We start from the raw sequence: 24,976 nt of genomic DNA on the forward strand, positions 1-24,976 counted from the left end.
TTAGCTCTCCTTAGGGGTGGTCCTAGTGCAGGAGACAAGCGACAGGCGGTGCGAGTGTGACGAGCTCGTCTCCCGTGCTGTGGTTATGTTCTTGCAAGGTGTGCTAAATATCGGACAGCGACAGTAGGGCCGGGAGCGGGTGCATACAGAAAAAAAAAAAAAAAAAAAGAGGGTGTAGCTAATCAACAAGCTGTACGTACACACGCTGAGGACGATGCAGAGCGGCATGTTAAAAAGATGAGAGCAGTTCAAATAGACAAAAAGTGATGACAAGAGTGGGATTCGAACCCACGCCACTTGCGTGACTGCAATGCTCTTCAGATGTGGTCTGGAGAAGGAATAGTCCTTGAGTGCAGCGCCTTAGACCACTCGGCCATCTTGCCCGTGATGACAAATATTTTCCAAAATGGAAACCATAGTCAAAGCTAAAAGAGACAGGTGACGACTACTCAACGGTCTTATTACACTTGATTTGATTATATTTCTGGATTCTTGTTTGGGGTTCAATGCGCGTGTCTGTTTAGGCTGCACAATGTTGACTGATCCCGCATAGAATGTCAGGCATGGGTATGTAGGTTTCAAGTTGGGAGATCCGTAAAGAGTGTACTCTCGAATGTGAAGCTTGGTGTGCACTTTCAGTTTTGTATTCCTGGCCGATGTGCTCCAGTGGACATTATGTGCTGTGCACCGGTGCGTTGTAGCTCTTACTTGTAGAGTCTGAGATGGATCTTGGCTGATGGATATCCGTGGGAGATCAGCCGAGCTACCGGCAAATCGACCGGCTGTACGTACGATTTATATATACCTACGTCGCACATACGGAGTTGCTTGTGTAAGAAGCGACTTTTTCTGCCGTGGTTTGATGGTGTATCCACCACCCTAGAGTGAACTATAATGATTATGATTCTACACGAAGTCGAAGTTCTTATAGTTTCTCCGGACAACAAATCCATTTGTAGGACTGATCAATCAGCATGGATACACACTGACTGCATTGGTCTTATTATGTACTAGCAAGCTCCAATTTCAACAAGGGCAAGATGGCCGAGCGGTCTAAGGCGCTGCACTCAAGGACTATTCCTTCTCCAGATCACATCTGAAGAGCATTGCAGTCACGCAAGTGGCGTGGGTTCGAATCCCACTCTTGTCATCGCTTTTTGTCTAACTGCTCTCATCTCCCCTTGTACGGAGCTGTGGTGTTTGCCTCAGACTCAATCGTCCGGTTTCAACGTATTTCCTATTGCGAGTGGCAAGATGGCCGAGTGGTTAAGGCGTCAGATTTAAGAAATTGAACTCTGATCTTCGAAAGAAGTCGTGCGTTCGAACCGCGCTCTTGCCAATTCCTTTTTGCATACTTTATGCACATCAATCCACCACCTAAACAAGCTGAACTAACTCATCAGCCATTCTTTTTGCCTCAATTAACCCTACATCTGTTACCCACTTCCACCCGTAACCCAGGCATGACCCTGCTTTCCATTATCCCCTGCAGCATGACCACGCCATTGCGCCGATAGTCCGCGGGATATAACCACCCAGACAGAACATCTAGGGAAGGCACCAACCAACCCGCTCGATTCCCAATCGCACCACATCTCTAACCCTCCCAGGCAATATCACCGGGGCCAATTCTCCCTGATCGACAACAACCTCCACTCCCCGCAACCACCCAAGCCACAGACCGGACCATCCAGCCTTTCGTATCAGGGGCTGGTGCACTCCCCCAACGGACTCATACGTCCCGTGTTGATCGGCAACGGGGGATGGCATTTCCCGCTGACATGAACCACATACCAAATCGCTTATCTGCCAGCATGACCAGTAGTCCAGCAACCCCTAACGAATACGGCTCACTGTCCGACTCTGATATACTTGGCAGATCTCGCTACCGCATTTCACTTGTCCCAAGTGTAGCAGAACAAGTATAATGAATACCATGAGCGGGCTAGGCAGCAGCAGCAGCAGCAATGCAGACCGGATATCCCATATCATTTCGGTCTTCAGTTAGCCTATCTCGGGACTGTCTGGGCAGGGCTAGAATTCCAAATCCAATTGATTGGCCGTGACGAGTGATTAGCGGGCAAGGGTCTCATCACTCCACACGGTCTACGTCTATAGTCCTTCGTAATTATTGTGCAGGGCCTGCAGAGTAGGAGTACTTATGGCAGTGGCTGTCTGTCTCCTCTCCACCCCTTTTGCCCCAATCAGTCCAATGGTTTCTAGGAATGCTGAGGCTAGATAGGCTAGATAGGCTAGATAGTGGCGTCATTATCCCCCTGGACCTACGGCACCAGGTCAGTGGACATATGATCATGGACTGTACACGTGTATATTACCACAGCAGACAGCTACAGTTGATTACTACGGAGTATCACCCACCAAATCCCAGCAAGAGAGGAGAGACGCCGATCACCACAGCACACTATCCACAAAACCACCAAATATATCATCTACCTGACGAATTCCTCCCACCACTCAATCCCGCAAAGCCACCAACCACATCAGCAAACACAAACCCACTCGAGTAGTATAAGTATATTCAATCAATGTATGAGTATCCCATCCCCACACCTCAAGCCATAGAACCGAACAAAAGCGAAGCCCTTCACCCAACTAAGCGTCGCCACCCACCAACCGTCCCATCATTGTGACAGATCACATAGACTACCTAACGCACTGTGCACCTCCCCGGATCTCATTCGCGGTTCGCCGTACCGCCGGAAATGCAAATTCAATCAATCCTGCACAGCCTTAAGGCACCGAGATAATCAAGATTTCTGCATCAGTGCCTAGGTATTGATTTGTGTGTGTCCACAGCCCCACTACCCCCTCATCCCTTCCTTCCTGCTAGGAAGGCATCCACTTGAAGGAGTGTTAAGGCTTGACCTTGATCGGAGGAGGAACACAGCAACCCTGATCCAGCTTACCCCGCAGCCCTAACTACATAGGGCTGTACAAAGTATTATCTCACATTGCAATCTGTACCCTCTCCACCCCACCACCATATACAGAATCATGAAAGATCATGACTATAGTAGTGGCGGAGGCGATAAATCGAAAGGGGCGAGTGAAGATCAAGATCAGGGAAGAGAGGAGTGAGGGAAGAGGATTTGTCAAATTGCCTTTGTCCCTTGTCCATCAGCATAGTCTCGGGTATCGATTGTCTCAACGCCCACCAAGCGCCATGATCAAAACGAGGATGATCGATATCATCTTCGCCACGGAAGACATAGATCCGAATAGAACAAAGGAAGCAAGAGAAGCAAGAAGACCCCCTAAGTTAGCCCTTGCTCAAATCCGGCGCGAGGGAGACCCCAGCTCCCGTGGTCAAGGATAGACAAGGCCGGATGTGGGTTGTAATAGTCTGGATCATCGCCTGTTTCCAATTCACATACTCCATACGCCAAACGGATAAGTTAGTCAATAGGCCGGGGTGACAGAAAGACTATATCTGTAAGGCCTACCTTCCTTGATCCCTGCCGGATCTGAAACGGTGGGCAGAGTCGTGAAACAGTGCGGAGTATGGTTTGACAGGATTGCCAAGCTATATACTAACTTACCATCTTCCTACTCCAGGAGATACGAGATACGAGCCAGAAGTTCTGGAAATGTATCCCGCTGTCTACCGGCAAATAAGCAGCATAACCCCGAAATTATGATTTCATCCATATCTACATAACAAAATGTAATGCACTAGTAAATGTCCGGAAACCGTGTATCTCTCTAGCTGAACCCCAACCAACACCTTCTAATGCATTGACCACCTGTCAAGGGTCCATGTTCATTACCCATTACACGATGCATTTCAAAGTTTGATCATGCAACCATCATCGGGATTACCACCGTCTCCCATACACCGAATCCTCCGTCCGAGAGGCACGATTGCCCTGCTGACGGTTGCGCTCGCGCGACTGCGACTCGGCGGATCGGCTTGCGTTGCTCTTGCTCACGTACGGAGAGCCGCCATCAGCCCCAGAGGTCAATAGCTTGGTGGTCTGCGTCAGGTCGATATTGCTGTCTCCGTTGTATCGCGCTTCGGCATCCTTGCCAAACAGCGCCATCATGTCCTTCATCGTGAGTTTGGCAGCTGCGGTCTTGCCTTCAATGGTCACGTTCGCGAGTTCCCGCTTGCGTTCCTGAAGGTCAAGAATCCGCTCCTCCACGGTGCCTTTGATAATCATCTTGAAGATCTTGACGTCCCGGGTCTGATTTAGTCGGTGAACCCGATCAATCGCCTGCTCTTCGACAAACTAGAGTTATAAAGTCAGTATGAGTCCTCACACCCAGAAGGCTGATTTCAACTTACAGGATTCCAGAATGGCTCCAGGATGACTACACGGCTCGCGGCTGTGAGATTCAGTCCCAATGCACCAGCTCGCAAACTGCACAGAAGAACTCTTGTGGCACTGTTGTTGCGAAGCTTGTTGAGGCTCGCTTCGCGATGGTCGTTACGCATGCCACCATCATACCGCGCGAATCCAATACCCGCGCGCTTCAGGAAGGGCTCGATCTTGTCCAACATGGAGGTGAAAACAGAGAAGACGATGAACTTGTGGTCTGCCGACTCGCGTCGGAGGATCTTCATGAGATGGCGGACTTTGGTAGACGGAAGAACGTCGCCGGCGTCATCCCCAGGATTCAGGTAGATGTCATCATCGTCCTCGCTATCGACGGTAACAAGGCCATGAGTCTCTTTCCGTATGCTCGTAGGCTTCCGACTCGGTGAGTCCGGTTCATCTTCGTCAGTGTCAGAATCATCTGAGTTGAGCCATTCACCACCCCCCTCAGCATCCTCATCGTCGGTTCCCCCAGCCTTCCCGAGAGTGGCTTCCTTGCGCTGATTTTCTGGGACTATCCACTCGCCATCCTCGCCATCCTCGCCATCCTCGTCATCCTCATCATCGCTGTCGAGGACCACTCTTCTGTTTCTGCGGAGTCGAGCTGTCTGGGCCTCAGAGCGGCGCGCCGAAGGTGACTCTGTCAGATCAATGACTGCGTTGGGACCAGTCCTTTTCTTTCTGTCGGTTGTCATCACGTTCGTATCCAACGTAGTCTGGCACTCTCTGCATCTGCTCCTACCGCCCGATGCCTCGTCCTTGCTAAGATCCATCTGGCAGATATCACACTTCTTGGACACCACACTCAGTGCCCCAAACAGATCCGCCATGCTGTCCAGATCATCGCTCTTGTTAGATGACTGTTGGCTACCAGTGGCTCCTGTCTGCAGGAGAATATCTTTGTCCTTTGCAAGATCGCTCTTGACCAGGTCGGGGTGATTGCACGACTGCCGGAGGCGCAACAATAGGACCAACGCGCCGGCATAGTCGACCTTTTCACCGCCCATCATCTTCTCCAAACTGTCGTCTGTACGCTGTTCAAGGCGTTTGTAGAAGTCCAGTTCCCCGGGCATAAATTCGGCTTCAACCTTGACGACCTCTCGTTTGACGATCTGGAAGCCATTGGACTTCTTCTTTTCACCTCCCTTGCCCTCTTCACCCGGTTTGAGATTGGCGTTCTGCTTCAGGACATCCTTAGTCCGTCTCTTCATAAAGATCTTGAGGTAGACCTGCAAGCGCTCAATGGCAAGACCGCCGCGACCGTTAGCTATGGGCTTCGTGATCTGCTCTCTCCAATTGGCTAGATCGTTGAATGGTTTGATTCGTAGGAATTTGATGAGACTCTGGAGCTCGTCAAGGTTGTTCTGCAGCGGCGTTCCCGATAGACACCACCGATATTCCGCGTCGAGAGCACAAGCAGACTGGGTCGCCTTGGCGTTCCGGTTTTTGATCGTGTGGGCTTCATCCAGGACGATCCGATACCAGTAGACCGAAAAGATGCCCGTCTTCTTCTTGTTCTTGTCGATCGCACCATGCTCCGACGTCAGAGTTCCATAGGTAGTGATTACAACATCGTAGTCCTCCAAGTTGTCTGTTGCCTTTGCGCGTGCAGTGCCGTGGTAAACTAGCACGCGGAGCCTGTGTGAGGGTTCAACTTTATCTTGAATCTCTGCTTCCCACTGCTTGATAAGTGCCAGAGGTGCGACGACTAAAGTGGTCTTGCTGAGACCGGGCGGAAGTTTCCGAGTATCTTCGTCTTCGTCCTCGTCACTGTCGTCCTCATCCTCAGACTTAGATCTTCTTAATCCATTTGCAGGTTTCCGGTTGGAGAGGATCAGGGCAATTGTCTGAACAGTTTTCCCGAGACCCATATCATCAGCTAGGATGCCACCCTTGGGAAGGACACCCTTCGTCTTGTTTCGACCAGTTTCCTTATCGCACATCCAGTTGACACCCTCCCGCTGGTGAGGAAGTAGTTTGACCTTGAGGCCTTCCACTGTGCCGTCATCCTCATCTTCCTCCTCCTCGTCTTCCTCGTCTTCCTCGTCTTCTGACTCAGCATCAACCTCACTGTTAACCTCCTCTTCTTTTTCCTTCGCCGAATCCTCAGCGGAGGCTTTAGGCGAGCTCGAAGATGTCTCGTCTTCATCCTCACTGTCATCTGAGCTTCTCGTCTCCTTCACCGTCACGCCCTCCAGCTGCGCGGCAAGATCGTCAATGTCAAGGGTGTCCTGCTTCTTCTCTTTCGTCAAATCCTCCTTCTTCTCCTTCTTGGAATCTCTCTTCTTGTCCTTCTTCTCCTTCTTGGAATCTCTCTTCTTGTCCTTCTTCTTCTTTTTCTTTTTCGATTTATCCTTCTTCTTCTTATTGTCCTCGTCGTCCTCAAATGCTCCCTCCAACAATGCCTTGATATTCTCATTCGCCTTCGCCGTATCCACGAACCCGTTCACATCCATCGACCCGAATCCCGTATTCTTGGGCCGCGCACTCGGCGTGAACCCACCCTCACCGGTTAGATCGACGAAGTTCTGTAGATTTCGGGACGCATTCGACATCTTGATGGCCGATGGCTTGGAGGCAAAGAACGTCTTGGGCGCCCGTGGGGTATCAAATGTGAAGTTTTCGGGCCGGCGGATCTCGACGACATCGTCGTTAGTAGGGCGGGAGAAACGGTTGTTGTTGTAGGCAGAGGGGCGAACTGGCTTGAAAGGGTCGTAGGTATCCGCCCGACGAGGGGTGGAGAAGCCTCCAGCAGGGCCTGGGGTCATCGGTCCTTTGTGATGGGGGAAAGGCTGGTGCTGAGGTCGTCCATGTTGCTGGGATCGGTGATGTTCGGGGCGAGCTTGGTTGGGTTTGGGAATGTTGAAAGGGTTGCCTCGATTGTTGTTGGCAGTGGTGGAAGAGTTCGGGTGATGAGTCTTCTGGCTCGGGTGAGCGTGACTCTGGTGTTGCACTGGGCGAAGAGGAGTTGCTTTCCCGAACTCTGGATGAACACGACGAGCCTGTTGTTGTTGTTGTTGTTGTTGTTGCTGTTGTTGCTGCTGTTGCTTTGATTGTTGCTGCCCGTCAGTTGGCCGGCGAGGCGTCATGAGGTCTATCGGAGCATCACTTTCGCGCGCCATGTTGATGGTAGTGGTTGTGAAGTGTTGTTGGTAAGGTCCTGTAGGTTAGTAGTTGCCGCGCCGCGCTGGTTTATGCGTCTGATATATGCATCGAGCTTCTGGAAAGAGCAATAGATCACTTGTTTGTGTTCCTGATCTGGTTGCGGAAGTCTAGTTTGATTCTGTTAAGACCGGTCAAGTGGTTAACAAGGCACACCCACAATGATGGCGAAAGGTAGAAGTATTGCAGTACACACGAGGGGTGAGGAAGAAGTGGAAGCTAAAAAGCCAAGTATAAACTCACTTCAGATCATGATCGAGCAAAGGATGCTTAGGATATGCCAGAACTGGAAAAGAGATGGAGGGGAAGGGATGGAGGGGTTGAGATGGAGACCGAAGAGAAGATCCCGCTACGTAGACCTGGTATTTGTTAGTGCCGACGCCTGCCACATTTTATCGATAGCGCTATCATTTGTTTGGTTTGGTACCCCCTCTTTGCCCCGGCAACCGCTTCGGACGCATGGACCCAACATGGAACCTGAGCCTGCAAGACAAGGCCCTGAGCCCTTGACAGATGAAAATCTGGGGATTTAGAGTGAATTTGGAGCTTGGACTTGAGAGCCATGACGTTTCATTAACTGGTTAGCCAAATCGGAAACGTCCAATGAATATTACGATGGTATCCACAAGAGATTGCGGTGAAGCAGCAGTACCCCGCTCTTCTCTTCTTTGCGTAGCCTGTACTGTCATTCTAGATCGCCAGTCAGAGCCCTCTTCTGAGTTCCTCCCTTATTATACCTTGCCAATAACAGGCTCTAATATCTGAGGTACGATGACTCCAGCATCGCCTTGAAAGAACCAATCCCTCGAGGTCAACCCAGAAGACCCGACATCGTTGCGATCCATATTAACAACCGCCACCCTGGCACCCCTTGCGCGCGCTTTATCGACATACCCTGCCGCAGGATAGACCTGCGAGCTAGTCCCGATCACCAAGATGAGATCCACCGTGTCCTTACTCAGCCATTTGTCGATATAGTCGAGCGTTCGTAGCGGTAGACTTTCCCCAAACCACACCACCCCGGGCCGTAGAAGCCCTTCCTTGCACTCTGGACAGCGGGGAAGGACGTCGGGACTCAGCGCGGGCAGAGGAACCCGTTCATCAGAGATATCCAGCTCTGCATCTTCGCCTTCTCCGCCCTTCAGCGCGCCCGCCAAAGCTCGAGACGCCTGCTCGCCTGTCGAATCTTCGGGTGATGGCTCGAGATTTGCCGCACCCTTTGGAAGGGCGAGTGCAGGCACAATCGGGTCGGTGAAGTCATCTTCGCGCGAGTAGCTGCAGTAGAAAGACGTACATTTTACGGTAAAAAGGGAACCGTGGAGGAGGTGGAGCTGGTGAGAGGGGTGACCTGCTCGCTGCGAGAGACCTGTGTTTGGGAGAAAGGCAACTGGTTAGTGTGCGAATAAAACAATCTTTATTTTCTCTTCGTTCCCCGATTTTCTTCGGTAGCGCAGTCTCAGACTCACCGTCAACATTCTGTGTCAACGTGATGAATTTGGAATTCTTCTTGGCTAGCTTGGCCAGAGCGTAGTGTGCACGATTGGGCTGGGCCTTGAGGGCCATGTGCCTTCGATAGCTGTAGAATTGCCATACCAGGTCTGGATTGGCATTGAATGCTTCAGGAGTTGCCAGGGCAGTCGCATCGTATGATCGCCAAATTCCACCAGCACCTCGAAAGGTGGGAAGCCCAGAGGAGGCAGAAATGCCGGCTCCTAGGAGGGCAATAACTCTTTTGCACCCTTTAAGGTAGTCTGTGAATGACTTGAGGTCTGCTGCTGGGATGGCGGATGAAGCCATGATGGTAGCCTCTGGACCGAGGTGAAGTAGGTCCGTGGATCTAGTAGCCTGCCTTGCTACGGACAAATTGAGTCCCAATAGCAGCAATGTGAGAAGTCGACTCTAGGTAGGCACACTGAGAAAACCCTTTTCTCCTTCCGACCGGTCGCTTGAAGAATCGGAAGTTGACAGCATGTTGGCGTTCCGATGAGAGGGGACGCTAAGCGATGACGTGGGGTAGCCACCGAAGTATATGCGTTGAAAGAACTTTATCTCCAACGTGATCCATTGATCGGGTTATTACCAAAGCATTTGATTCTACTACATTGACTTGCTTTAAGAGTAGAACTTAGAACTCATGTCTCGATTTTGATCCTATTAACCAGAGGTTGGTTGGTGGAGTTTTGTGTCTAGCCTAGCATCATCAACGTCCAGCCTGGAGTCCAGATCCCCTCACCATACCCCGCACAATGTCTCCAGGCAACCTCGACTCACCATCCATTTATAAGTTCATATTGTCATGAATAGCTCAGATGCACAATCAATTGAAGGATATCTACCCGCTTATTGACGAAAACAATATCAACTTATTAACAGAAAAAAGAGAAGCTTCAAGTACTCCAACACAACCCATGTCAATGCTGCTCCTCTTTCGGCAGCTGGATTCCGATGGCCCTCTCCGCATACTCGCGGTTTCCTGCAGTTTGCGCCGCCACAAATGCGCTGATATAGTCCGGCACATCGGCCACCTTGTTCTGCTCACTCGGAACAGGCTCCCCAAACGTCTCCCAGACAGGTACCACGCCCGTCCAGACCCGGTCGGTGACCTCCTCGTTGCCAGTGTCCTTCTTCTCGTCGGACACCCCACCATCGCGGATTTTCCCGCTGCCACTGACGACCTTGACTCGGAGAATGACGGTGGAGGACATCTCGGCGCGGTCGGGCGGCACACGCGTGTTGGCCCAGCGGTCTGCGAGCACGGAGTTCGTGATGAGCTCCATCGCGTACAGCTTCTCCGCCTCGTCCGTGACCAGGTGCGCGTAGCCTTGGATGATGGCAGAGCGGTAGTTGTAGCTGTGGGAGTTGGGCGTCAGTGATAGGATAAGCCCGTCGACTTTGCTGGCCGCCACACAGACGGGCAGGCCCTCCCCCTCCGAGTCGCGCGCAAGGTTCATGATCCGAGAGCTGACATAGCCGTGGAGGTAGCAATCCAGCGGCTCGTCGATGCTGGCGGATGGGTAGTCGAAGGAGCCCATCTGCCCGATCATAGGGAGAATCGCGGGAAAGGGCTCCGACGGCCCCGGGCTGAAGGACACATGTAGAACCTGGGTGGAGTTGATAATGGAATGGATGGCACCGAGGTCGTAGGTCGCTATATCGTGGTTAGTTGAGCTGTGCTTACCGAGCGGGAACTATCTTACCTCGATGTTTGTAGCGGTTGACGGTGTTTGACGGTTTTTTGGGATATGTTAGAGTCCTTCCCATTTTGTCGGATTGTCCCTGGCAAGTTTGATGTAAATTGAGCAGATATGGTGGTTTCCACGCTGTACAGTACAGGTCGAATGGTAAAGTGAGGTTACGTGCTTTCTATTGACACTAAGGGAGGTGAGCTCAGGTATATTTATGTCTATCGGTCATGAGTCACTCAAATATCCTACAAAGGATTAGGTCTATTCTTCCGGTAAGCATGTTCACAAGGTATACGCATAGTAATAAGTCACTTAGGTAGTATTCGCAATTGACAACTTTTCTCAGCAATAAGAAGCATGGGCTGTGGTACGTCTTCCAACTCCGAGATACTGCGATTGTGAAGCCACGGCCAATCCAGACTGCGATGGAGGAAACCATCGGAAACTACTTGATGTTGATTGGCCGACAGCGCCGAAAGAGGCTTGCAGGTCTATGCCTGAGGCAGGAACATAAACCTTGGGACCCCGGATGTTGGAGATCACCGTTGTAAGATCCGAACCATACGCCATACGTGAATTCTGGATAACTTAGCGCCTTCGACGCACCTTCAATGGTGGTACTTCGATAAGCATGTCGACATGCAAACTGCTTCTCCGCCAATGGCCTCGCTACCTCCCCCGCCAGACACCCGGGCCCTCCGCTTTCCTATCGCATTCTAGCCGTCTGGCGCTCCAACAGCGTCAACCGCGTCTTGCGCTTCGCCGAAGCTATGCTTCCATCTCCGCCGCAGAACTCAAATTCGGTCAACCGCTTCACGAGACACACCCTCATATCTTGAATCCGGGTGAATGTGAGTAGAGACTCTATCCTATGCTTCTTTAATATATTGTGCCAGGGTGCTGATCATGATTCTGTTGGATAAGTGACCCCCGGAATCACCGCCCTCGAATATGCCCAGCGCCGCTCGCGACTCGCAAACAAACTACCCAAGCATGCTGTAGCCGTGCTGGCTGCCTCGGAGGTCACCTATCGCGCAGCGGGGATCTTCAATGAATACCGTCAAGACTCCAATTTCTTCTATCTTACTGGCTTCAACGAACCTAGTGCGCTAGCTATCGTCGGTGAGTTTCGGGCATGTCGGGATAATAAGAACGACTCAGGATGAGGGTTTACCATGCTGACCCTTTTGGCAGCAAATGACGGATCAGGGAATAATCACCTCTTCCATTTGTACGTGCGCGAAAAGGATGCAAAGGCCGAACTCTGGGATGGAGCCCGGTCGGGTACCCGCGCTGCCATTGATGTCTTCAACGCGGACGAGGTAGGCATGCTCGTGCCGTTACATAGAATGATTCGGACACTGACGATAAGCCGGATTCTAGTCAGGGGACATCGATCGCATCGGAGATTTGCTACCCAAGATTCTGTCGGATGCTACGGCGATCTATACGGATATTCCCGCCTTGAACCCCGGGCGGTCGTCCCTTCATCGCTTCCTCTACGGCCCCACTGCTACCTCCGAGAAGTTGAAGAAACTGGTCGACTACCGCAAGGTCAAGCCACTGAAGCCGATACTGAACGAGATGAGAGTTTTCAAGAGCGAAAACGAGGTCGTGCAGATGCGCCGGGTGGGGCAGGCCTCGGGCAGGGCGTTCACTGAAGCTATGAGGCAGACATTCACCAAGGAGAGAGACTTGACCGCATTCCTCGAGTATAACTTCAGACGCAACGGTTGCGATGGCCCTGCCTTTGTCCCGGTTGTTGCGGGTGGTTCCGTAAGTATAACCCACAATGCCAGACGACAGACCGAGCCTAACATGTTTAGAATGCCTTGAGCATTCACTACACTAGAAATGACGATGTGCTCCGGTAAGTATCTACGGTCGTACTCACTGAGTGATGTTCTAATACGATAACCCAGGGATGGAGACATGGTCCTTGTTGACGGAGGCGGAGTGAGTATATTCTCCAAAAGAGCTCCTAGATCAAGAACTGACAGTGTCGTAGGAAACGGGCACCTATGTGTCTGATATCACGAGAACCTGGCCTGTCAATGGCAAATTCACCGACCCTCAAAAGGACCTGTACAACGCAGTTTTAAGCGTGCACCGCCACTGTCTCTCCCTCTGCAGGGAAGATGCAGGGGTGAGCTTGGATCGGTTGCACACGATTGCTGAGAACGGTCTGCGGGAACAATTGATACAACTCGGATTTGACGTCTCGGGGGATGTAAGTACCGTCCTACGCCACTTCAATCTAGTGTTCGAGGTACTGATTTGAGACAGGCCATGGGAATCCTCTTCCCTCACCACGTTGGACACTATGTTGGGCTCGATGTCCATGACTGCTCAGGGTATTCCCGTAGCTATACTCTGCGGGCAGGGCAGTGTATCACAGTGGAGCCGTGCGTATTCCCTGCCCAGTTTTGTTATGCTCACACTGATCCTTTTCTTTTCCAGTGGCCTGTATGTCCCCGAAAGCGACCGTTGGCCGGAGAAGTTCCGCGGTATTGGTATTCGCATTGAGGATAGTGTCTGTGTTGGTGATGAGAATCCTATCGTTCTGACCACAGAAGCTGTGAAAGAGGTAAGATCTCCTTTTCATCGGTCTGATTTGTTGCTGACATGCTGGGTGCTACTTTAGGTCGAAGACATCGAAGCCCTTCGGGATTAGGATAGAAGGAACAGGAATATTGGATTGATACCCTTCGATTTTATTGTAAACTAGAAACCAGCTCTCCCATTTCTAGAGGTAATGACCTCGTTCAGGTGCAGGTAAACATACAAACCAAGTTTTGGTGGTAGGATAGACGTCATACATTTTGTGATGCATCAACGGGATTGTCCGAACGCGTCCGGGTTTGGGTCAAGAAGATGAATTCAAGAGTCAAGTCAAATTTACAACCAGAATAAATTGTGGTTAAGGGATTTGAAAAAGGACATAGGATCAGGCTAAGCATCAGGCAATTTATTGAAGAGCCTGAATAGCGAGGGAATTAAGAATGTTCTTGGAGGAGGCAGGGCTCATGCTTCGCGCACGCCTATTGTTGTCAGGCGCACATCCCCGAGCCAAAACAAACCCGCCCGGTCTCCACCAACCTTCCCTGACACGCTTAGCCTGGCTCTTCTCTTCGATCATCACCACCACCACCACCACCAACCACCAACCACTCTACTTACTCCTCTTCCTCCTCCCCTACTTTCCTCTGCCCTCCTGTTCTTCCTTCCTTAGATTTGGGACTATTGGTTGGATCCCTTTGGATTTAGGGACCATCTAAGTCTCATTTGTTCACATCCACTCCCTTTTACTATCGTATAATCGCGTGGACAATGGACCTTTTCTGATCGAGTTCTCTGCTCGTCGAGACGTGTAATCCCATCGCGTGCTCGCCTGGAGTGCCCCTCTTTTATTGCTCTTTCAGCCTACTCCTCCTATCTCTTCCTCGTTCATAGTGCTGCCGCTATTGTTACCACATGGCAGCAGTATTCATCCCACCCTCCCCTCGAACCACTCTTAATATGTCGACTCGCCGACCACTCGCAAACGTGCCGAATGCTACCAATTCCCCTCACAGGTCAGGCCTCGTGCCGGCCAAACGTCTCCGGGCGGTGTCAACCCAGCTTGACATCCCTTACGGCCAGCCTCCTCCGAAGAAGCAGGTAGTCGATGGCCAGGACCCGGAGGCGCGATCACCCACCCGTCCCCGGACTTCCGCCTTGCAGAACCCGGACTCCAAGCTGTTTACACGTCGGACCAACAATGCCCAGCCCAGCGCGTTCGAGAGGAAGTTGGTTGCCGTCCGGGACAAGGAACGTCAGAGTCAACAAAAAGTTACCAAAAACGACAAGCCGTCCGCCGAGACGCTTGATGCCATGCGACAGTGGCAAAGACATTATCGGAAGGCTTTCCCCCAATTCGTCTTCTACTTCGACAGTATCCCGGAGGATGTCCGAAGCAAATGCTCAAGACAGGTTCTGGCTCTAGGAGCTGTAAGTTTTTGTTTGCCCCCTCGCCCACCACACTTTAGCCTTGCACTTCGATCTTCAGTAGTACCGGAGGACCTTGGCGTAAAGGGGCTCGAGGTGTACTCGCACCTTATTGATACCTGTTCGTGTGCCATGGACATATTTGCTGACCTTTTATAGCGTGAAGAAAAATTCTTCTCGCGTCAAGTGAGCCACGTCGTGACCTCTCGCCCCATCCCCCCTGAAAATGATACCGTAACCCCGACCGAGATCAACGCGGAGCCTACAGAGCAATTGAATGCGGATGGGACCTTGCAGACCGTTAATCCATCTCTACTCGACAAGAGCGCCGAAAGCCACCTTCATATGTCCCTTAAGAACGATGCACGGCGCGAACAGAGAGGAATGGATGTGCTGCACCGAGCCCGGCAAATGCGCATGAAGATCTGGGCTATCGAAAAACTCCAGCGGATGATTGCTACTATTAATGATGGGGATATCGCGGGCCATACCGGTTCGACTCGGACTACAAATGCTGTCAGTGGCCACACAAGGGTCAAGGGGGAAAACGACCTCTCACAAGTGCTTCAAAACGAGCTTAACGGTCCGTCTGACCGGAATCCTCACTCGGTTCTCAAGGAGCAGATCTTGTTCAAAGGCCCTTTCATCTACGTTCATGACATGGATGAAAAGACCCGGCCTGTCATGGTCCGGGAGTATGCCAGGGTTGTCAGACGGCAGGATGGGACTTGGCCGCAATTCAGAAGCGCACCGCTGGGCAAGTGTCCGTTCATCGACGAGCCGCCTACGAAGAAGGAGCTGGATCGACAACGCGCCCGCCAACGCGAGAAGGAGAAGAAGCCGGTGCCGAAACCCGTTCCCGTTCAAGAAATCCGAGATACGAAATTGAATGTGCCGGGGATCACTAAGACCCTAGACGAGGTCAAGGAGGCAACACCGGAATATAGTCCCGCGGAGGTCATTTGCCAATCAAAGCAACCTGAGATGCAGGAGATGCAGCCGGCTAGACCACAGTCGCCGAGGAAGAGCTCCGAGAGTTTTTGTCCACCTCCAATGCAGCGCACGGGTCCATTTTTCCATGGCCGTGAACCTGCAGCGTCAGGAGTACAGCCCTCGAACATCACATCTGCCATCCGCTCCCAGATGGTTTCTTCGACTGCCGCTGCCCCCGGGGCTAAGGCTGGCTTGAGCAAGGAAGTCCATGAGTTGAAGCGGAAGGTGCTGGAGAAAGGGAACGGAGTAATTGCCGCTGGCACAGTGCCACCATCGCACCAAACCACGAACATGAACACGAATCTGAAGATGAGAACCCATGAGAATCGGCCGAGTAATCTGAGCCACACCGAGAAAGCCGTGAATGTGTTCGATGAAGAGACGATGCAGTTAGAAGGCACCGGGGCACTAAAGCGACTGGCAAGTACCCGAAAGGGGACCACTCCGAAGAAAAAGGAGCGACGGAGAGACCCCAAGCCAGGTTATTGTGAGAACTGCCGGGATAAGTTCGATGACTTTGATGAGGTGAGACCTCCCGAACCGCGTTTGAAGACAGCAACTGACCATTTTCTAGCACATCATGACTCGAAAGCACCGCAAATTCGCTATAAACAGAGCTAACTGGGCCGAACTCGATTCCTTGCTCATCCAGCTGGAGAGACCCCTCAAGCCTAAACTTGCATTGTAAAAGTCTGGCACGAGAATACAGTAAAAAGGTGGATATATGATATGTACAATATATCGCATTTCTCGAATCATCACATGAGTCGCCGTGTTGTTTTCCCCAATGCTCAGCAAGGGATCATATACGAAGGGCCTTAGCACCTTTTCCTTTCGTCGAATGTCGTACATACAACTTTGCATGCGGTTCCGAGCAGGCACCCTCATCGTCAGCCGATGATGTATTAGCGTGGTCTACATTCTTCACAGCTGTCCTTCCTTCTTCTTTCTTATAATTTCTTATCACGTTTATTGCTATTCACATCCCCAGCCAGCCTATTCAAGGACACCTGGCATCTTTGGGTTTTGGCAGTGTTTCGTGCTGTCCGTCCTTGACCTATGAGGCAAGCTCATGTGCATGGAACGGCCCTTGACAGCGGCGGAAGTTCTTCTCTTGGAAAGGCCCACGTGGCAGCTGAAGTCAGCAAAGCAGGGGGTCGGGCATGAGACTGTACGGGCTGCACGGCGGTTGTCTTGCAAACTGCATGCGGTCATGCTTCGGATGCAGGAAGCGAGCTGTCCAACATCAGTGATAAGTCTCGCGGTGGCGTCTGCATGCAATGTGACCGACAACGTCGCCCGTTTCGTCCTCTCACTTCGCCCCCTTTTCCATTTGCCTTCGGTCGTCTACTCTTCTACTTTTCTTTTCTTCTCGGTTCAATCATGGTTTGATGTGTTTCATGGGGGGTTGCATACAAGGGGCTGCATTCCTGGATTGGTGTTGATGCTTGATGCTTTGCATTTACGTTCGGTGGTTGTCTCTGTCCATCTCTTTCTCGCGGTCCTTTCCCTTCTGCTGGGGCTATCGCTAGGTCCCCTGAGAGATGGACTGGCCCTGAGCTTGACTGGCTATCTAGGTAGCTTCGCACGTTTTTCATTATAGTAAGTAGGGCTAGTAAGCTGGTTAGCAGCTCTTATCCACAATTTACATAGGAATGGAATACTTGATGATCACTGGGGGTTTCAGGATACAATAGCGACTGTAGGTATAGTATTTAACCTGTAGTGTTGTTCAATTTTCCAGAGTACTACTATAAGGTAACTACTATGACCCTGTTAACTCCCAACTGTTTGAGGCAGGCCCGGGACCAGGAACTTGTCACTGCGGCATAAAATGCCTCGGCCCATTTCCTTCACCCCTCATCGGCACCGGAACAAGCCCAGCCCCCGGCGGAGAAGCCACCGCTCCCCCTCTCCGACCAATGAGATACAGTGGCAACCCACCGAGTGCCCTGGGCCCGCCCAACAATCGCCCCGACAGGGCACATTAAGACCGGCAGAATCGGACAAAAGGGAACTAAGATTCAAAACTCTTGGGAGGTACTTCAACTACGCCGCATATACCAGCACGCGAGCAGTCGCTTTTCTCAACCATCAACAATCTACGCCGTAGATATCAGTCCATCGGCACTTGATCTGAGATTTACGCTGTAGCTTGCTTTTCCAGCAAAACTCGAACCGTAGCCAAGCATGCCGGGGATACTGTACAGTAAACGCCTCGGGACCTCGGAATCAATCCTGGTTTTGTGGTGTGTGATGATGCTCGGGACTACGCTGCATATACCAGCACAGCTTACGGAGTATATAGGGTCGGTGGTATAAAGGTTGAACTACCGGCTGCGGGCGGGAATTCTTGTCTACGATCATACTTCATATAATTCATTAGTGACCAACAAACTCAATCTTTCTTTTCCTTTCTTCTTTCTGTTGAAGGAAATCCGGTTCGAGGTATTTGGGGTAGCTTAGCTTTGCCGTTCAAGCTACAGACAGTACCGTACATCCCGCCGGAAGGCAAAAAAAAAAAAAAAAGTGATCACTTGCGACGATCTACGTCACAGCATTCGCCTTACACAGTCTATCTACACTAACGAATTCCATCCCCTTCGCCGCATTCGGATCTTTGTTATTCTTTTTCGGTGTCATATTCGCCTCTCCGTCTCATCTGACCTGGGTTTTGGACTGACTGGTGGATTGGATTGGTGCTGCGGGGAAAAATTCCCTGAAGCTTGCAACTTCGTTCTCTCAGTCCCCAATCCATCCTCCACGCTTTAACAGATTCAATCGGTCGTACACCACAAAAGAAAGAACAGTCATGGCATCGTCAAGAACCCCGGCGACCCTCCTCTCCTCCTCCCTCCGCCGGTGTCGGTCAATCCCCTCGTCTGTCTGCGGCGCTTTCTCCCGCCCTATTCCGACCACTACCACAACAAAAACATCTCGCCCCCTCCCCGCCCTCACACAACCCACCCTCTCTTTCTGCGCGCAATATGGTCTACCGCGAACCCAGATCCGACACAGTTCGCACTCCCCGCTGGGTGCTGCTACCGCCGCCCCGGCCCGGAAGAAGGTGACCCTGCAGACGCTGCGGGGCATGTACAAGCGCGGGGAGCCAATCACCATGCTGACGGCGCATGACTTCCCGTCGGGCCATGTGGCCGAGGCGGCGGGGATGGATATGGTGCTCGTCGGGGATAGTCTGGCGATGGTGGCGCTGGGGATGGAGGATACGAGTGAGATCCTGATGGAGGAGATGCTGCTGCATTGTCGCAGTGTGGCGCGGGCGGTGAAGGGGGCTTTTACGGTATGTTTTTACTTTTATCTACGGATGGGAAGGGAGGGAGGAAGGAAGGAGAAGCAGGGAAGGCTGGCTTTGAGCTGGGAGCTAATCTCCTTTTGCGTCGGGTTAGGTTGCCGATTTGCCCATGGGCTCCTATGAGGTCTCCCCGGAGCAGGCCTTGCAGTCGGCGATTCGCATCGTGAAGGAAGGGCGGGTGCAGGGGGTCAAGATTGAGGGTGGGGAGGAGATGGCGCCGACGATCAAGCGCATCACGCAGGCGGGAATCCCCGTGGTCGGGCACGTCGGGCTCACGCCGCAGCGGCAGCATTCGCTGGGCGGGTTCCGCGTGCAGGGCAAGTCGACGGCGGGCGCGCTGCGGCTGCTGCGCGACGCGCGCGCGGTGCAGGAGGCCGGGGCGTTCATGATGGTCGTCGAGGCGGTGCCCGCCGAGATCGCGGCCATCGTCACCCAGAAGCTGCGCGTGCCGACCATCGGCATCGGGGCCGGCAATGGCTGCTCTGGCCAGGTGCTGGTGCAGATCGACATGACCGGCAACTTCCCGCCGGGCCGCTTCCTCCCCAAGTTCGTCAAGAAGTACGCCGATGTCTGGGGGGAGGCCATCAAGGGCATTGAGCAGTATCGCGATGAGGTCAAGAGCCGCGCCTATCCGTCGGAGCAGTACACCTATGCTATCCCGAAGGAGGAGCTGGCGGAGTTCGAGCGAATCGTCGAAGAAGGCCAGGACAATTGAGTTTCTTCCTCGCTCAGAAACGTTGATCATTCGGTTTCATTTGCGCGGTTCTATCGCTTTACATACCCCGGTGGAATCCCTGTCGCTGGTTGATGCGCCGTCTACTTTTGTATAGATACCTTTCCATTTCCATGTTCCCTAATCATACTCCCATAGGAGACTCTGTTCATAAAATCGTCAAGACCATCCACTTTGAGCCTCAAGAGGGCAGTTAGCGAGCTGTTAGTCGTGTTGTTCAGCGGACAAACCTGTAAGCCAAAGCGGTAGCAATTTCCCCTCCAGTGTCCAACTTACACCCCGGATACGTCTTTCATCCAAAGGCAGGGGTCATAGAATACGCAACAATGAGCTGCTCATCCGTCTTAAAACACTAGACACGAAAAGATCAGAATCCAAGCGTCCTCTTTGCAACACCTCCAGAAGGACGAACTTACCCGCCACAACCCCCCAATCCCTTCATCCAACCCCGGCGCAAAGACGCTATTGACGTAGCAGAAGACCGAGTCGGTCTCCTTGCAGTCCAGCCGCTTCCGAAGGAAGTTGACGACGGTCTCGAACTTCTGCGAAGCGCTGACCTTGAAGACCCGGGTTTTGAGAATGGGGGCCGAGGGGAGAGGTTGAAATCGGACGGTGACTGCGGGATTTTGGTTGTGTTGGTTAGTTTCAGGACGTTCTACGTTAGGCGGGCAACAGGTGGGCGAGCGATTTGGCTTGTGGAACCGATCGATCGGATCGGGGGCCGCTGATCTTTGGCAAAAGAGAGTTCAAAGATTGGGAGTGCTGCTGCTTGCTGCTGCTTGATGGGCATATACGACGAGTACTGGACTTGCCTTTGCCCTTGTCTACGGCTTCTGCATCCGCCAGTGCTTGGTGGGCATCGCGGGGCAGACTGGTCAACACCACGGAGGCGGATAGATTCATCGGTAGATCGGCGCCATGCTTGTCATCGGGGATGGGCGTATGTTGCGCCGTAGACGCTGAGGAGTCGGATGATTGCGTGCGCTGGGCTGGTCTGCGAGGGAGGCTGGTTTGATCGGGGTTGGGGGAGTTGCGGGCTGAGGGGCCGTGGGGGGAGGGGGAGTCCATGTTGATTTCGTCGAGGCTGCAAGATAGCACTCGAAGGTGTGACGATACCCTTGTCTAGAAAGGGAATTGTATGTCGATGGGTGGTGGTGTTATTGATGTCTAGTTCAATTATTGGCATAGCTTAATGATTGCGTTTCATCCGGGCAGCGCAGATGACAGGCAGCCCGGCAGTCGACACCTGAGGCCGAAATACACCCATATGCTCCCGAAGGATTGCCGGCTTGCAGTTGGGGTACAGTGAAGGTTTAGTCCTTGGGCCACTATGCAGATGCAGATGCCAGGATGTCGATAGCTGGCGGGCTCCAAAATGAGAAATTGTTGTAGCGTAGTGGAGTGTGTAGTGGAGCGTAGTGTAGTCGTACGGAGCAAGTTACGGAGTACGGAGTACAGTATGTACAGTACGGAGTACACTCACTGCACTATCCAAACCAGCGCCTGACCGCCTCCTTATGTACTGTACAGTACAGTGAGGGACTGAGTGACTGCCGGGCCTGACCCGTCAAACTAAACTGCGGTTCCGTCACTCACTCACTCACCCACTCACCTCATCTCCATCCCACCTTTCGCTCTTGTACTACTTCTACTTACTTCCCTTTCTCCTCCCGCTTCCTCTTCTTCTATCCCCTCATACCCTCTTTCTTTCTCACACTTCCTACACAACTCGCTCCCTTACCTCTAACTCTGTCCTTGCGTTCTCTGCAACCAGATCCATTAATCCAGCGCCTTGGCCCTCTGCATCTGCCCTATCGCTACCCAGATTCGCCCCGCTCATTGCTTCCCCGCTTCGACCTTGGGGAAGACCTCAACCTCCAACACCCTGACATTTCTCGTCGCTTGGCCTTACTGGGACCCGATCGCGTTACCCCCGTACTGGAAAACATCATCCACGAGAACCACAAGTCCGTCAATCTGTCAAAATGAGCAGCCCTAAGCGGAGAATCGAGACCGATGTGAGTATCCTCCTCCCGCACCTGTGACGGGAGTGGCGTAAATGCTGACGTTGGTGTTCTTTGACAGGTTATGAAGTATGCTATACCACACGTGCCTCGCGATTGCATAGTAGCTAACTACGGGTTCACAGGATGTATGCGCCCCGGTTCACGCCGTTCCCCTGTACCTACGCCGCCGATGGAGATAGTATTCATGAAGACAATTCGAGCGGGGTGGGATAGACAGGCATCATGCTGATGGACAACTAGGTTGATGAGTGACTATGAGGTGACTCTGGTCAATGATAATAGTACGCTGCTGCCATTCTGGACCAAGATGTGCTGCATATGCTAACAATCGGTCTAGTGTACGTCTCATTGCGTCCGGATTCGCAGTTGAGATTCATGAGTTATTAATATACTACCAGGCAAGAATTCTACGTCCGCTTCAAGGGCCCGGAGGAGAGTGGGTGTTCTCGCATTCCACGATTTAATCCAAGTCGAATTTGTTAACCAAATTTAAGCTCCGTTCGCTGGTGGCCACTGGAAGATCCACGTCGAACTCCCTGATCAATACCCGTACAAGAGCCCCAGCATCGGGTTCGTCAACCGGATCTTCCACCCGAACATTGATGAGCTGTACGTGCCGTAGTTTCCCAACAACTCGACCCCCCATGGTCTGCCCCAACTCACCTTTGGTTTCTCTCCACCCAGTTCCGGCTCCGTCTGCCTCGACGTCATCAACCAGACCTGGTCGCCCATGTACGACATGATCAATATCTTCGAGGTCTTCCTCCCTCAGCTCCTCCGCTACCCCAACCCGTCCGATCCCCTCAACGGTGAAGCAGCAGCCATGCTCATGCGCGAGCCCAAGACCTACGATGCAAAAGTGAAAGGTAAGGGGATACATTCCTTCACCTTCGGCCAGACCCCCAGTAAACTAACCCGCGTTGAAAAGAGTATGTTGCCAAGTACGCCAGCAAAGATGCCGTCGACGACGCCGGCGAAGACACCGAGTCGGAAGACGAGCTGAGCTCGGCCGGAAGCTATGAATCCGGTGGCGAGGAGCCGGCCGGTACGATGGATGATGTTTAAAGGAAACCCAACCGACCGCTCTCACCACTCCGCTCTCTCTCTCTCTCTCTCACACACACACAATCCTTCGCAACCATGCCCTTGCATCTAGACTGATTTCAGTCACTTTCTTTTCCGCCCGTTTCTCTGCTCCTGATTTGGACATTATACTCCCATCTATATCGCATTGGCATTGCCTCGTCCTTTTTTTCACACCTCTCCGCCTCCATCTTCTGCTTCCCTTCTCCCGATTTGCGATTTATTTTTATTATCTTATCAAGTGAGATCACATGCCGGTGTCAGGCTGGAAGGCGTTCCTTGGCGGAGTTCTTTTTTTTTTTTTTTTTTTTTTTTTGTCTTTCTCTGCTGAAGTCCGCTGGTGCAATTGAATTGTCTTTATTCCTCGTCATGAGGATGTTGTTGGGGATGCTGGAGGATGGGTTGAGCTGGCTGTCAAGTTGTGCAGCTTAGGTGTACCGTACCACTCACTACCTACCAGTGACGTCCCATCTCTTTCTTTCCCCACGTCGAGTTTCTCAAGATAATACAGAAAATTCCAAATTCCATGCCAATCAGGTACAGTCTATCTGCAAAGTAGCACAACCGACAAATGTCTAGGTCATAGATCTCAATTGAAAAATAACGTGCGCCTCAGTCTGAAGTGGCCGGGGCAACAATCATCGTACATAAAAGATTGGGCAGGATAACAGCTCATGCGTACCCCACATCACGGAGAGACCAAAGTAGAGAGGAACATGACAAAGACAAAACTGTAAAAGAATCCGACAATCAAAGAGAGTGAAAAGAAGAGGAAGGACACAGGGCTAAGCCAGGGTATTATGAAAAGGGGGAAAGAAAGATCCAACATGGGAATCTACCATCAGATGGTGATGGGAAGGAAGAAGAAGAAAAGGTAGATATGAAGGCTCAAAGAAGGGGGCAGAAGAACGGAAGATCGAAAAGATTGACAATAAAACGCCCGTCGCCCGGCGACCCATGTTAATGCAAGATGAGTTTGAGGATGCGTAGGAGGGAGGGAGAGAGGATTGCCGACCGATGAGGAGAATGTCTTTGCGACCTCATCTTGGAGTCAAGTTGCTTATGTCTGTTTAAGCAACAGCTCGAAAAGCGCTGGCGCAGTGTTGCCTGGTTGCTGGTCTTCAGCTCAGACGGAAACACCGTCCGTGTCGCGCTCTCCCTCCCTGCCCTTCCCCCGCCCCCAGTTGGGTTATTCTTTTTGTTCTCGTCGATGTTGATTTGAGGATGGCTTTAAGTCACTTTCAACACCCCAAAGACATCCCTCGACCCGTCCTCATCCGTGCTGGAACCGGGCCGCGAGCGGTTCTTGCGCGTGTTGATCACCACCTCCCCCCAATGCTTGGGGACCGTCCCGCCGGGTTTGGGCGATGCGGCGGATCGGCGCGGCGCGCGCGGCGGGGTCGTGTCTGTTTTCGTGACTTTGACGGGCGGAGGGGCTTCTGCGGTCGAGGTGGAGGGGGCGACGACGGCGCTGGGAAGGGTCGCGTGCGGTTGGAGATGGGGCTGCGGTTGGATCGACCAGATGTCGATGACGGAGCTGTAGATTTCCAAATTCAGTTATTCGCTCGCTCGCTCTCGCACAGAATCAGATGGAATAGGGAAGCAAGCGCTGGTATGTGCTTACTCCGAGGCTCTTTGGCAGATGGCTTCTAACGCTTCTCGCTCGCGCTTGAGATAGCCTGGGTCCGGGTGGTTGCCGGGGCTGGCGTTGTTGAGGGATCCGTAGCCGTAGCCGGGTTGGTTGTAGATGTCTTCTTCGAGGAGGCGGGAGGATTCGCCCTATGCAATTGGCAGTGTGTGTTAGCGGGGTTTACTTTGGCATTTTGTTGAATGGTATGTTATTCTGAAATAAAAGGGTCTGCGCGGCGAGCTTTCGGCGCAATGTCTGGCTCAGGAGAAGACGTGAAATTGAAGGGGGTAATGAGAAACGCACATCTTGGCTTTCTGGGGGACTACGCCCCAGACATGAGGCGCAAATACCCATTCCGAATGTTGAAGGTCGATTGGGTCTGGTGGTGGTGTATTCTAGTCAAGGCGAGAGCAAAGGATCTTGTTCTGGACGTGGTGTGACGTTGGCTGGGGATGAGAGATAACACGGGTTGAACTGGGCGATCAAAGCGAGCTGGCTAACGAGGGACGGTCTCAATTCAAAGGAA

General features: G+C 52.2%; 11 protein-coding genes and 3 non-coding genes across 14 annotated transcripts; 7 read left to right on the forward strand and 7 right to left on the reverse strand.

Moving 5' to 3' along the window:
• Positions 1-267: 267 nt before the first annotated feature.
• Positions 268-383, reverse strand: BO86DRAFT_t282. The gene has a single exon. It is a non-coding gene; the product is annotated as a tRNA-Leu (tRNA).
• A 651-nt stretch (positions 384-1,034) lies between these two features.
• On the forward strand, positions 1,035-1,150 carry BO86DRAFT_t280. Its single transcript has one exon. It is a non-coding gene; the product is annotated as a tRNA-Leu (tRNA).
• A 98-nt stretch (positions 1,151-1,248) lies between these two features.
• Positions 1,249-1,339, forward strand: BO86DRAFT_t281. The gene has a single exon. It is a non-coding gene; the product is annotated as a tRNA-Leu (tRNA).
• A 29-nt stretch (positions 1,340-1,368) lies between these two features.
• On the reverse strand, positions 1,369-2,138 carry BO86DRAFT_392799 (uncharacterized protein). Its single transcript, XM_025672880.1, has one exon. It carries the CDS (start codon positions 1,990-1,992, stop codon positions 1,837-1,839), a length of 156 nt encoding a protein of 51 aa, XP_025523141.1. The 5' UTR covers positions 1,993-2,138; the 3' UTR covers positions 1,369-1,836.
• Positions 2,139-3,647: 1,509 nt separating this feature from the next.
• Positions 3,648-7,813, reverse strand: BO86DRAFT_413248 (putative SNF2 family helicase/ATPase). Its single transcript, XM_025674723.1, has 3 exons — positions 7,694-7,813; positions 4,307-7,620; positions 3,648-4,250 (listed from the first exon to the last, which is right to left on the reverse strand). Exons 2-3 carry the CDS (start codon positions 7,457-7,459, stop codon positions 3,837-3,839), a joined length of 3,567 nt encoding a protein of 1,188 aa, XP_025523142.1. The 5' UTR covers positions 7,460-7,620; positions 7,694-7,813; the 3' UTR covers positions 3,648-3,836.
• A 253-nt stretch (positions 7,814-8,066) lies between these two features.
• Positions 8,067-9,500, reverse strand: BO86DRAFT_371095 (SIR2 family NAD-dependent protein deacylase). Its single transcript, XM_025670306.1, has 2 exons — positions 8,966-9,500; positions 8,067-8,865 (listed from the first exon to the last, which is right to left on the reverse strand). The coding sequence occupies exons 1-2, from the start codon at positions 9,294-9,296 to the stop codon at positions 8,231-8,233; spliced, it is 966 nt and encodes a 321-aa protein (XP_025523143.1). The 5' UTR covers positions 9,297-9,500; the 3' UTR covers positions 8,067-8,230.
• A 190-nt stretch (positions 9,501-9,690) lies between these two features.
• Positions 9,691-10,926, reverse strand: BO86DRAFT_459318 (pyridoxamine 5'-phosphate oxidase family protein). The gene is made up of 2 exons (XM_025677348.1): positions 10,697-10,926; positions 9,691-10,647 (listed from the first exon to the last, which is right to left on the reverse strand). Exons 1-2 carry the CDS (start codon positions 10,758-10,760, stop codon positions 9,911-9,913), a joined length of 801 nt encoding a protein of 266 aa, XP_025523144.1. The 5' UTR covers positions 10,761-10,926; the 3' UTR covers positions 9,691-9,910.
• A 322-nt stretch (positions 10,927-11,248) lies between these two features.
• BO86DRAFT_392804 (aminopeptidase P family protein) lies at positions 11,249-13,569 on the forward strand. Its single transcript, XM_025672881.1, has 10 exons — positions 11,249-11,535; positions 11,609-11,806; positions 11,879-12,006; positions 12,068-12,460; positions 12,511-12,554; positions 12,607-12,640; positions 12,693-12,914; positions 12,971-13,089; positions 13,145-13,271; positions 13,329-13,569. The coding sequence occupies exons 1-10, from the start codon at positions 11,316-11,318 to the stop codon at positions 13,356-13,358; spliced, it is 1,515 nt and encodes a 504-aa protein (XP_025523145.1). The 5' UTR covers positions 11,249-11,315; the 3' UTR covers positions 13,359-13,569.
• Positions 13,570-14,060: 491 nt separating this feature from the next.
• Positions 14,061-16,544, forward strand: BO86DRAFT_225185 (protein serine/threonine kinase activating protein nimO). Its single transcript, XM_025666949.1, has 3 exons — positions 14,061-14,674; positions 14,831-16,189; positions 16,239-16,544. The coding sequence occupies exons 1-3, from the start codon at positions 14,159-14,161 to the stop codon at positions 16,350-16,352; spliced, it is 1,989 nt and encodes a 662-aa protein (XP_025523146.1). The 5' UTR covers positions 14,061-14,158; the 3' UTR covers positions 16,353-16,544.
• On the forward strand, positions 16,512-17,338 carry BO86DRAFT_225200 (uncharacterized protein). The gene has a single exon (XM_025666950.1). It carries the CDS (start codon positions 16,737-16,739, stop codon positions 17,265-17,267), a length of 531 nt encoding a protein of 176 aa, XP_025523147.1. The 5' UTR covers positions 16,512-16,736; the 3' UTR covers positions 17,268-17,338.
• Positions 17,339-18,181: 843 nt separating this feature from the next.
• On the forward strand, positions 18,182-19,907 carry BO86DRAFT_392806 (3-methyl-2-oxobutanoate hydroxymethyltransferase ECM31). Its single transcript, XM_025672882.1, has 2 exons — positions 18,182-18,965; positions 19,072-19,907. The coding sequence occupies exons 1-2, from the start codon at positions 18,477-18,479 to the stop codon at positions 19,690-19,692; spliced, it is 1,110 nt and encodes a 369-aa protein (XP_025523148.1). The 5' UTR covers positions 18,182-18,476; the 3' UTR covers positions 19,693-19,907.
• On the reverse strand, positions 19,834-20,908 carry BO86DRAFT_225207 (ubiquitin-like protein ATG12). Its single transcript, XM_025666951.1, has 4 exons — positions 20,523-20,908; positions 20,127-20,326; positions 19,941-20,062; positions 19,834-19,882 (listed from the first exon to the last, which is right to left on the reverse strand). Exons 1-3 carry the CDS (start codon positions 20,776-20,778, stop codon positions 20,003-20,005), a joined length of 516 nt encoding a protein of 171 aa, XP_025523149.1. The 5' UTR covers positions 20,779-20,908; the 3' UTR covers positions 19,834-19,882; positions 19,941-20,002.
• Positions 20,909-21,695: 787 nt separating this feature from the next.
• BO86DRAFT_441015 (E2 ubiquitin-conjugating protein UBC8) lies at positions 21,696-23,204 on the forward strand (the record flags this gene model as incomplete). Its single annotated transcript, XM_025676223.1, has 6 exons — positions 21,696-21,751; positions 21,978-22,018; positions 22,141-22,173; positions 22,232-22,346; positions 22,422-22,603; positions 22,666-23,204. The coding sequence occupies 6 exons, from the start codon at positions 21,696-21,698 to the stop codon at positions 22,800-22,802; spliced, it is 564 nt and encodes a 187-aa protein (XP_025523150.1). The 3' UTR covers positions 22,803-23,204.
• Positions 23,205-23,914: 710 nt separating this feature from the next.
• On the reverse strand, positions 23,915-24,885 carry BO86DRAFT_225252 (LAMTOR1/MEH1 family protein). The gene is made up of 3 exons (XM_025666952.1): positions 24,754-24,885; positions 24,445-24,599; positions 23,915-24,357 (listed from the first exon to the last, which is right to left on the reverse strand). Exons 1-3 carry the CDS (start codon positions 24,802-24,804, stop codon positions 24,051-24,053), a joined length of 513 nt encoding a protein of 170 aa, XP_025523151.1. The 5' UTR covers positions 24,805-24,885; the 3' UTR covers positions 23,915-24,050.
• Between the last annotated feature and the right edge of the window lie 91 nt (positions 24,886-24,976).

Source organism: Aspergillus japonicus, assembly GCF_003184785.1.
Source record: "Aspergillus japonicus CBS 114.51 unplaced genomic scaffold BO86scaffold_77, whole genome shotgun sequence".
Taxonomy (NCBI): domain Eukaryota; kingdom Fungi; phylum Ascomycota; class Eurotiomycetes; order Eurotiales; family Aspergillaceae; genus Aspergillus; species Aspergillus japonicus.

Bases quoted from the DNA above. Each gene is read 5' to 3' on its own strand.
- BO86DRAFT_392799 (XM_025672880.1), bottom strand. From the start codon at position 1,992: ATGATATGGGATATCCGGTCTGCATTGCTGCTGCTGCTGCTGCCTAGC.
- BO86DRAFT_413248 (XM_025674723.1), bottom strand. From the start codon at position 7,459: ATGGCGCGCGAAAGTGATGCTCCGATAGACCTCATGACGCCTCGCCGG. The intron at 4,251-4,306 runs GTAAGTTGAAAT...TTATAACTCTAG, and splicing joins TGGAGCCATTCTGGAATCCT to TTTGTCGAAGAGCAGGCGAT.
- BO86DRAFT_371095 (XM_025670306.1), bottom strand. From the start codon at position 9,296: ATGGCTTCATCCGCCATCCCAGCAGCAGACCTCAAGTCATTCACAGAC. The intron at 8,866-8,965 runs GTGAGTCTGAGA...TCCCAAACACAG, and splicing joins GTTGACACAGAATGTTGACG to GTCTCTCGCAGCGAGCAGGT.
- BO86DRAFT_459318 (XM_025677348.1), bottom strand. From the start codon at position 10,760: ATGGGAAGGACTCTAACATATCCCAAAAAACCGTCAAACACCGTCAAC. The intron at 10,648-10,696 runs GTAAGATAGTTC...ACCACGATATAG, and splicing joins CAACCGCTACAAACATCGAG to CGACCTACGACCTCGGTGCC.
- BO86DRAFT_392804 (XM_025672881.1), top strand. From the start codon at position 11,316: ATGTCGACATGCAAACTGCTTCTCCGCCAATGGCCTCGCTACCTCCCC. The intron at 12,641-12,692 runs GTGAGTATATTC...ACAGTGTCGTAG, and splicing joins TCCTTGTTGACGGAGGCGGA to GAAACGGGCACCTATGTGTC. The intron at 12,915-12,970 runs GTAAGTACCGTC...GATTTGAGACAG, and splicing joins GATTTGACGTCTCGGGGGAT to GCCATGGGAATCCTCTTCCC.
- BO86DRAFT_225185 (XM_025666949.1), top strand. From the start codon at position 14,159: ATGGCAGCAGTATTCATCCCACCCTCCCCTCGAACCACTCTTAATATG. The intron at 14,675-14,830 runs GTAAGTTTTTGT...GACCTTTTATAG, and splicing joins AGGTTCTGGCTCTAGGAGCT to CGTGAAGAAAAATTCTTCTC. The intron at 16,190-16,238 runs GTGAGACCTCCC...ACCATTTTCTAG, and splicing joins AGTTCGATGACTTTGATGAG to CACATCATGACTCGAAAGCA.
- BO86DRAFT_225200 (XM_025666950.1), top strand. From the start codon at position 16,737: ATGTGCATGGAACGGCCCTTGACAGCGGCGGAAGTTCTTCTCTTGGAA.
- BO86DRAFT_392806 (XM_025672882.1), top strand. From the start codon at position 18,477: ATGGCATCGTCAAGAACCCCGGCGACCCTCCTCTCCTCCTCCCTCCGC. The intron at 18,966-19,071 runs GTATGTTTTTAC...GCGTCGGGTTAG, and splicing joins CGGTGAAGGGGGCTTTTACG to GTTGCCGATTTGCCCATGGG.
- BO86DRAFT_225207 (XM_025666951.1), bottom strand. From the start codon at position 20,778: ATGGACTCCCCCTCCCCCCACGGCCCCTCAGCCCGCAACTCCCCCAAC. The intron at 20,327-20,522 runs GCAAGTCCAGTA...AAAATCCCGCAG, and splicing joins AGCCGTAGACAAGGGCAAAG to TCACCGTCCGATTTCAACCT. The intron at 20,063-20,126 runs GTAAGTTCGTCC...TTTCGTGTCTAG, and splicing joins GGATTGGGGGGTTGTGGCGG to TGTTTTAAGACGGATGAGCA.
- BO86DRAFT_225252 (XM_025666952.1), bottom strand. From the start codon at position 24,804: ATGGGTATTTGCGCCTCATGTCTGGGGCGTAGTCCCCCAGAAAGCCAA. The intron at 24,600-24,753 runs GTGCGTTTCTCA...CCAATTGCATAG, and splicing joins GTCCCCCAGAAAGCCAAGAT to GGCGAATCCTCCCGCCTCCT. The intron at 24,358-24,444 runs GTAAGCACATAC...GGAAATCTACAG, and splicing joins ATCTGCCAAAGAGCCTCGGA to CTCCGTCATCGACATCTGGT.